Source organism: Stegostoma tigrinum, chromosome 41 (genome assembly GCF_030684315.1).
Source record: "Stegostoma tigrinum isolate sSteTig4 chromosome 41, sSteTig4.hap1, whole genome shotgun sequence".
Taxonomy (NCBI): domain Eukaryota; kingdom Metazoa; phylum Chordata; class Chondrichthyes; order Orectolobiformes; family Stegostomatidae; genus Stegostoma; species Stegostoma tigrinum.
The window spans coordinates 676,642-686,206 of NC_081394.1; the positions used below are offsets into that span (position 1 = coordinate 676,642).

At 49.9% G+C, this 9,565-nt stretch overlaps 1 protein-coding gene across 1 annotated transcript; it reads right to left on the reverse strand.

The window, feature by feature from the left end:
- Positions 1–493: 493 nt before the first annotated feature.
- Positions 494–8,615, reverse strand: fbl (fibrillarin). The gene is made up of 6 exons (XM_059641268.1): positions 8,502–8,615; positions 6,004–6,132; positions 3,506–3,634; positions 2,649–2,743; positions 875–1,045; positions 494–694 (listed from the first exon to the last, which is right to left on the reverse strand). The coding sequence occupies exons 1-6, from the start codon at positions 8,509–8,511 to the stop codon at positions 494–496; spliced, it is 735 nt and encodes a 244-aa protein (XP_059497251.1). The 5' UTR covers positions 8,512–8,615.
- Between the last annotated feature and the right edge of the window lie 950 nt (positions 8,616–9,565).

A 9,565-nucleotide genomic window follows, 5' to 3' on the forward strand; every position in this document is an offset into this window, starting at 1 on the left:
CCCCTGTCATCAAAGACTACACTGTACAGCAGGTAGTCACACACAAGCTGTTCACTGCCAGCATCTGACAATGCCAGTGTCTATCTGCTGGAGATAATGAATCAGTGAATTTGTTTCATGACTCTGGGCACACAGAACATTACAGCAGTAAAACAGGCCATTGGGCTCCTCTCCTCCATGCCAATGCCCTGCTCCATACCATCAACCCTCCTCTTCATCTGCCCCAACACCATCACCTTTTATCCCTCTCAGACCTTGTCAATACGTTGACACGATTCCCCTCTAACACTCCCTGTGGGACCAAGTCCCACATCTCTCCCACCAACTCCCTGTGGGACAGAGTCCAATATTCCCCTTCCCACTCCCTGTTGGAGCAAGCTCCATATTCGCCCCCTGCACCCAATGTGGGAGCAAGTCCCGCATTCTCCCCAGTGACTCATTTCAATGCTTCTGGTCCCACCCCCACTCCCCAGTCAGACTTTGTCAATGGCAATTAACTCGAGCAAACACAGCACTTGGATCCAGCTCCCGGTGACAAAGCAGTTTGCAGACCCAACTTACCGAGGAGCATGCGGTACTTGTGTGGGTGCCTGGCATCCTCAATAATAGGGATGATGTTCGTCCGTTTCTTAGCCACATTGATGAGATCACGGCCAGACCGGTGAGAGAACTCAACTGCGTAGACCAAGCCTTCCTGTCGAGGGGAGAGAGAGTGATTGATCAGACCACCAAAATCCTATTTCCCCAAACCCCTCCCTCCATCTGGATCCTCCTCAAACACCACCCTGCCATGCCAGATGGGCATCCGCGTGCTGGACCCTTTCCAGCCTTTAGCCCAACCCATACAACAACATGTATTTGGCTGCTGACTCACAGGTCCCACAATATCTGACACATGGGAAACAGTGGTGCCAGATGCTGCTCCCAGGTACAGCACTTTGGCTCCTGGCTTGATGTGAATCTGGTCAATGCCACCAAGGATCGCAGCGGCGAGTTTCGATCGAAATGGGTTCCAGGCTCTGTACTCAATCTTGGTGTCTGCTTCCTGTGAAGTACAACACCGTCCATGGTCAGCATCACACGTGAAAGTAAAGTGTTCTCACCCCTCTCCTTACCTAGTGGACAGAAACACTCAAATTCTGCAATCCAACCCCCAGACACTTTCAGCGTTGGAACATTAACACTGAGCTCAGCCAGCACTCCTATTCCTGCACGGAGAAATAGCAGCGGGTACAAGTAATGACGACAATCGGCTCAAGTCTGTGTCACTGTAGCAGAGGCATGAGCTGGTGCCCAGGAGGCAGGTTCATGGTGGAGACACTGCAGGAGGTCAGTGTTGGGACCCCTGTTTTTCTTGGCCCACACGTGGAACCTAGACCGTGGCTGTACAGGCTAGTGTTTGAAAACCTGCAGGTGCCACTAAACGTTCAAGTATCCTAAACGATGAGAAAGACAGCGTAGAACCTCCAGCAGGACCCAGCTGGGCTGGTGGAGCAGGCTAGCAAGTAGCAATGTAGACAAGTGGTGGGAAGAACACACAGACAAAAGAGAAGACAATTCCATTGGGGCTGCAGGAGCAGAGGGTGCTGCGGGGTACAAGTACAAACATCACTAAAGGTGGCAGGACAGGACAGGAGCAAAGGTCATGAAGCTGACAGTATCCTGCGGTTTGTTAACTGGAACACAGTATGGGAGGAAGGAAGTGATGCTGTACTTGTACAAGACTCTGGTTCAACCTCAGCTGGAGGGCTGTGTCCAGTTTCAGGCCCCGCTCTTTGGGAAGGATGTGAAGTCTTTGGAGAGGACAGGAGAATGGTCCCAAGGATGGTCCTATTGCTAGAGGGATGGAGTTTAAGAATGGGGAGGCTAGGTTGCAGCTATATAGAGTCCTGGTGAGGCCACACCTGGAGTACTGTGTGAAGGTTTAGTCTCCTTACTCGAGGAGATATACTAGCACTGGAGGGGGTGCAGTGGAGATTCACTCGGTTGATTCCAGAGTTGAGGGGGTTGGATTATGAGAAGAGACTGAGTAGACTGGGATTATATTCATTGGAAGTCAGAAGAATGAGGGGAGATCTTACAGAAACATATAACATTATGAAGGAAATAGATAAGGTGGAGGCAGGGAGGTTGCCAGCGGGTGAAACTAGGCATCGCCTCAAAATAAAGGGAAGCATATGTAGGACTGAAGTCAGGAGGAACTTCTTCACCCAAAGTGTTGTGAATCTGTGGAATTCCCTGCCCAGTGAGGCAGTTGAAGCTACCTCGCTGAATGTTTTTAAGGCAAGGCGAGATAAATTTTTGAACAGTAAAGGAATTAAGGGTTATGGTGAGTGGGCGGGTCAGTGGAGCTGAGTCTCAAAAAAGTCAGCCATGATCTTATTGAATGGCAGGACAGGGTTGAGGGGCCGGATGGCCTACTCCTGCTCCTAGTTTTATGTTCTTATGAAGGGCTTCGCTTCTGTGGAAAGATCGAGAGACTGCGAGTGTGGAAGAGGTGGTGTGCAGGTTCACTTGAGCGGTTAGGGTCTGGAATGTACTGTCTGATAGTGTGGGGGGGGGTGCAGGTTTTGTTCTGCAGACTACTCTATATTGACAGCTCCACTCCGAAGATTTTGCCCGTGCATAAGAGACAGAAGGTACCTTACCTCAACCCCAATTCTCTTCTCCCCATACACGGACTCCCCTGGAACCAGGTTCCTCGTCACCAGTGCGTCTTCTTTGCCACGGCAGATAAACACCCCTGAGCCGAGAGAGAGAGAGAGAGAGAGAACGAGAACAGGCAAGTCAATCAGGGGTCTCAGACGCTGGCACCCCTGTCCGCTTCAGAGTCTGTACCCACTTTGTGGGGGGTATACAGTCTCATTTCCATCACCCGCAAACAGAGTGCCTCGCAAAACCTGACGTGAATGAGATTTCAGGGCAACCCTCCCCCTCCATAGGAACCAGTTCATGGTGTCTGTGACGATTCGGGCAGACGCACCCTTCGCGATTCTTGCTCTCACCATACTTTCTCAACCTCCTGCCCCACATCATCCTGTTCCTATGAAACAAGTTCATGGAGGGGGTGGGGGTGCTGAATGGCCCTCTCCTGTTCATGCACAACAGGCTGGAGGCGGTGGCTACATGGCTCCTGTTCCTGTGTTACAGGCTCAAGTAGGGGGCTGAACGGCCTCCTGCTGTTCTTGTGTCACACTCAAGCAGGGGGCCTGATGGGATGCCTACTCCCTCCAGGTATGCTCTACACTTCAGTACCTTGGCACTGACACTCCACCCCCTGCTTGCACCACATTAACGCCCCCTCCAGTGCTATGATAGTGACCAACTCCCACAATCCCCTGGAATCACTGAACTCCCATCCGCAGCGCCCCCCCCCCAAAAAAAAAACCCGGTATCTCAATCTGACCCATTCCCCCCGATCCCCTCCGTGCCATCAGGCCAGCGCTGCACACCCCCCCACCCCGGCAGTGTAGCCCATGGGTGCTGGTAGCGCAGCAATACTCACCCTCGTGTCTGTGTGGTTCCACTGTCACCTTGGCTCCACCACGGAACCCACCTCTTCCTCCCCTGCCACCTCTTCCTCCTCCCCTGCCACCACCTCCACCCCGGCCTCCTGGTGACCGGAAACCAGCACCTGTCATCAGTGGAGGAAAAAAGATCAGTCACTCAGGAAAACAACCAGCCCAAAGCCTTGACATTAATAAAACACAGGAATCTCCAACATCTGACAACCAGACCACACCATGACCAGGGAACAAAAACCTGGTGGAAAACAGAGTCACAACTCCAAGGAGGTGACACACTGGAGGGAGTTAGAGCCCGGGTGCAGAAGGGGCTGGGGGGGAAGAAAGCTGAGGAGTGGCAGATGGAGTTTCATTTGAATAAATGCAGAGTATTGCAAAGAAACAAAGACAGGACTTATACAATTAAAAGTAGGACCTTGGGTAGAGTTGTAGAACAGAGGGGTTCAGGTACATAATTCTTTAAAGTTTGTGTCACATATAGATAGGGTGGTTAAAAAGGCATTTGCACATTTACCTTCATTGCTCAGACCTTTCAGTGTAAGAGTTGGGACGTCATGTTGAGGTTGTACAGGACGTTGGTGAAGCCTCTTCTGGACCACTGCATCCAGTTTGGGTCACCAGGGAGGATATTATTAAACTGGAGAAGGGTCAGGAGAGATATAGCAGAATTTTGCCAGGTGTAGAATGTTTGTGTTAAAAATGCAGGCTGGGACTTTTTCCATTGGCGTGTAGGAGGTTGAGAGGTGACTTCATAGAAGTTTGTAAAGTAATGAAAGGCATAGGTAGAGTTAACGGTAACTATCTTTTCTCCAGGGTGGGGGGTTTGAGATAGGTTAAAGACATGAGATTTTTTTTTTTTTTTTTTTACACACAGGGTGGTTCGCACGTGGAATTAACTTAGAGGAATGGTGGGTGTGTGTACAGTTACAATGTTTAAAAGACATTTGGATAAATACATGAATAGGAAAGGTTCAGAGGGACATGGGCCAGGAGCAGGGAGGTGGGACGAGTTTAGTTTGGGAATGTGGTTGGCATGGACTGGTTGGACTAAAGGGTCTGTTGCCATGCTGCATGACTCTAGGTGGTAGAGAAGGGGGGGGGGGGGTGTTAAAAGATTATGGAAGGGGTGGGCATAGGGTTGAGGGAGTAGGATATGGTGTGAGGAAGGAAGGGCTGGGGAAACGGTGGAAGGGACATAATGTGAGGAGAGGCTGATGAGAGCGAGGTTGGTTGAGTGGCGATTAGTGGGAGAGAGGGATGAAGGGGGTGCCAGGTGTAGAATGTTTGTGTTAAAAATGCAGGCTGGGACTTTTTCCATTGGCGTGTAGGAGGTTGAGAGGTGACTTCATAGAAGTTTATAAAATAATGAGAGGCATAGGTAGAGTTAACGGTAATTATCTTTTCTTCAGGGTGGGGGGGGTCAGAAGGATGGGGTCAGGGGCAAGGGAGTTTGAAGTGGTCAAGCGTGAAAGCAAGACAACGCCCTGGGTCAAACTCAGATCAGAAGTCAGGCCAAGTTGGCTGGGCAGGATCCAATGAGGTACAACCATGTCCCAACTCAGACATGAATCCACAGGGCAGCTGGGTGAACACTAAGGATGGGTACAGCTTGAGTCAGGAGAATCTATCAGTGTGGAGGTAAATGGCCAGAGTTCTTCAGTGAGCTGACTGATGCCATGTGCAAACACAGGAGAGGTAGAGTTCAACGCTAAAATAGGTGAAGCGCTATTCAAGAACAGGAGATCATATTTATTAAGGAGCTAACTGGACTCCAGAGTGAGAGAGACCCACAGGAGGCTGCCCAGTTGCTTTTATTTTTAGAAAAGGGGTTATGACACCTTGAGAAGGTCCCTCAACAAAAAGCGAACAGGAGCCTGAAGTTAGACTGAGGGCTGGAACAGAGGTGAATGTATACCACATTTCTAACACCAGTTCGCTCCCCAACTGCAGGACTGGGTCCAGTTGTGCATCTCGCACTTTTGGTCAGGGGCTGGACCTTACTGAGATGGTACCGGTGTTGATGGGCTTCACAGGGAGACTCAGAGACACAAGAGAGAAGAGGCAGAGTGTGCTCCAGAGAGCGCGGGAGACGATGGGGGCTTCGATCGAGTCGATGAGGGGGAAGCTGTCACCAGGGGCAGGAGGATCAGTCACCAGAGAGACACAAATTGAAAAGATTGGGAGAGAGCAAGAGAGAATTTGTTTTCTCACCCAGCAAGTTGTTCTGATCTGGGAGGTGGCACTTGAAAGGGAGCAGATTCAACAGGAACTTTCATAAGGGGTAAGCTGGGGAAATACTGGAAGAGGAGGATATTCGTAGGGCAGTAAGGGTGGGTGGAGTACAGGCATCTAAAATTGGACAGATCTTTACAAGGAGCAGACAAGCCTGACAGGCTGAATGGCCTCCTCCCATACTGGGTGAGTTTCCACGACGATTCCGTGCAGGTGAATAAAACAGTCGAGCTGGAGGTGCACATACCTCGACCTCCTCCTCTCCCTCCTCGGTCACCAAAGCCGCCTCGTCCTCCGAAACCGCCTCCACGCCCTCGTCCTCCTCGCCCCCCGCGGTCTCCAAAGCCACCCCTCCCACCGCCACGTGGAGAAAATCCTGCAGGACAAAGTGAGAATGAGGAAGGGTCTGAGACCACTGTCACATCTCCCCCCTCACCCCTTCCCCATGGTGGGGTGGAGTAGGAGGGTTGGGCATAACTTTGCTTATTTCCCGCCTCCCATAAAGCACTGTAGACCAGCAGCGCAAAACAACCAGTTTTTTGTTGACCAAGACAATCATGATCCAGATAATATGACACCCAATTTGCTTACAGCAAGCTCCTGCAACTTACAAAGAACTCCACACCACTTTCAACATCCATCTGAGGCAACTGAACATTGACTCCTAAGAGAAAGTGATGAACTAGCCTGAACAGTAGGAGTAGCGATGCAGTGTCACGCACAGCCCGATCCAGACTGACATTAACAAAACAAATCATAAGTAATTGAAAACACAAGCTGAAGCAACACAACAGGCATTCAGATTGTCACTCAGTGTTAAACGATTATTCATTACTGATCCAACACAGGGATAGCACAGGGTTAGATACAGAGTAAAGCTGCCTCTACACTTCCCCGCCCCCAATCAAACACTCTTAGGACAGGAACAGCACGGGGTTAGATGCAGAATAAAGCTCCCCCAACACTGTCCCTGACCATTAAAAACTCCCAGCACAGAGTTAGATACAAAGCTCCCTTTACACATGTTTTTAAAAAATTCATTCGCAGAATGAGGGAGTCACAGGCTAGGCCAGCATCCTTAATTCCCCAAACGGAGTCACATATAGACCAGACCAGGCAGTTTCTTTTATAAAGGACATTAGTGAACTGAATGGTTTCTTCTGACAATTGACAATGGATTCATGGTCATCATTAGACTCTTAATTCCAGACTCCTATTTATTGTATGTCAGTTTCCACCATTTGCTATGTCAGGATTCCAACACAGGTTCATACAACATTCCTGAGTACCTGGGTTAACAGTCCAATGACAATACCCACTGGGCCATTGCCTCCCCAAACACCACCAATACAGTCTACACCTAAAGTAAAGCTTCGTATAGTACAGTATAGTACAGAAACAATCCCTTGGTCCAGATGGTCCATGCTGATTTAGGTTTCCCAAACTAAACTAGTCCCACTTACCTCCTTTTGACCCATATCCCTCCAAAGCTTTCCTATCCATGTACCTATTCAAATAAGTGTTTTAACTGTAACTGCATCTACCACTGTCTATATAAGTCACACTCTGAAGGAAAGTTGCCTCTGGTCCGTTTTAAATCTTTCCACTCTTGCCTTAAACCCATGACCCTCTAGTTTTGAACTCCCCTACCCAAGGGAAAACATCTTTGCCATTCACCTTATCTATGCCTGTCGTGACTTTATGAACCTCTGTAAAGTCATTCCTCAGCTTCCTACTCTCCAGGAAAGAAGTCCCAGCCTATCCAGGCTCTCATAACTCAAACTCTCCAATCTTGGTAACATCCTGGTAAATCTTTTCTGCACGGTTTCCAATTTAGAAGCATTCTTCTTATAGCAGGGTGACTAGAATTGTACACAGTATTCCAGAAGGGACCTCACCAATGTCTTGTACAGCTTTGTACTGCGTTGTACAGTTTGTAACATGACATCCCAACTCCTGTACTCAATGCACTGTCTGCAAAAGGAGACAAGTGGAAAACTCTTCTGCTCATTTAAAGTGAAATGAATCCTGCTTTGAACTTCATCAAAAACAGATCCAGCGTAAAGCTTTCTTTACACTGTCCCCCGAAACACTCCAATAGCAGGGACAATACAGGATGAGATTCAGAGTAAAGCTCCCTCTACATTGTTCCCCACCAAGCATTCCCAGAACAGGGACAGCACAGGGACAGATAAAGTGAAGCTCCCTGTACACTATCCCCATCATATACTTTTAGGAAAGGGACAGCATGAGGCTAGATACAGTGTAAGGCTCTCTTCATTGTCCCTGTCCTGGGAGTGTTTGCAGGACAGTGTAAAGAGAGCCTTACTCTGTATCTAACCTCATATGCTTCCTGAAAGTACATGATGGGGATAGCATTCAGGGAGCTTCACTGTATCTAACCCCATGCTGTCCCTGTCCAGGGAGTGTTTGGGGGACCACACAGGGTTAGATACAGAGTAAAGCCCTTTCTATACTGTTGCCCCAAACCCCCACAGGACAGAGACAGCACAAGGTTAGATACAGAGTAAAGCCCCCTCTACCACGTTTCCCCCCGCCATCAAACACTCCCAGGAAAGAGACAGCCTAAAGCACAATAAGGAAACACACTGTAGCCCAGCCTTTCACACTCTGATGTGCCAGGACGCCCCTCCCTCACTTGGAGTGCTCAGCACACCAGGGTGGCCCTCCCCACCTCAGACACAGACAGCAGACACACTCTGCCTGCTCAGTGCCCCTCCTGACCTGGCTTCATGTTGCTGCTCTTCTTGTCTCCAACGCCGTCGCTTAATTACAGACACACTACACCACGTGTCTCCAGGCCGGGGCCCCTGGACTTCCGGTCCTCCGAGCACAGCGGCGCCCCAGGACAGGAGACAGAACTGCAGATTCTAATATCGCCATCGTCAGGGCAGGAGGAAGAACTGCAGCACTCCCGAACACAGCCAGGACAGGAGGATTGACTACAGCCTCTAATACCGCCACCCGCAGGACAGGAGGAGGTACTGCAATGTCACTCACACCGCCACCCTCAGGGCAGGTAGTGTAACTCCAGCATCTAATACTGCCACTGACAGGACAGGAGGAGGAACTGCATTCACCTCTCTCCACTATCCTCAGGACTCGAGGAGGTCCCGAAGAAGAAACTGATTCGGCATAACAAAGTGTGGAGCTGACCCCCAAGGGTCGAGGCCCGAAACGTCAGCTTTTGTGCTCCTAAGATGCTGTGCTCATCCTGCCCCACACTTTGTTATCTCGGATTCTCCAGCATCTGCAGTTCCCGTTATCCCAAAACTCATTCGGCAGTTCCTCAGAGTCTATCCTGAGGTGTTGGATTTCCACAGCAGCTAGATTGCCTCACCCTGGAGCCATGGATGGTTGGGACATTCCAGATTCTGCCTCCACATGCCCCTTTCAGTGGCATTTGACATTGTTGCCTTGGCACACGCTCCTTTCCCAGATGGTAAGGTTTAGGGTGATTGGCTTCCATATGCCGGTGGAAGGGGTGTTGCACTTGTTCAGAGAAACACTCAGGGTGTCCATGTAGTGTTTCATCTCACAAACAAAAGCAAAGTTGCTGGAAAAGCTCAGTACGTCTGGCAGCATCTGTGGAGGAGAAAACGGAGTTAACATTTCGGGTCTGGTGACCCTTTCTCAGAACTGGGATGCAGAGGGATAAAGCTGAGGCCTTTGCTGAGTACGCAGCATTCAGCATCGGAGAGCGGAAGGTTAGGAGGGATGGTGAACACCCGACAGGAGGTGGGGTGGGATTGGGGAGGGTATAGAGTTAGGGGAAGGGAAGGAGAGGT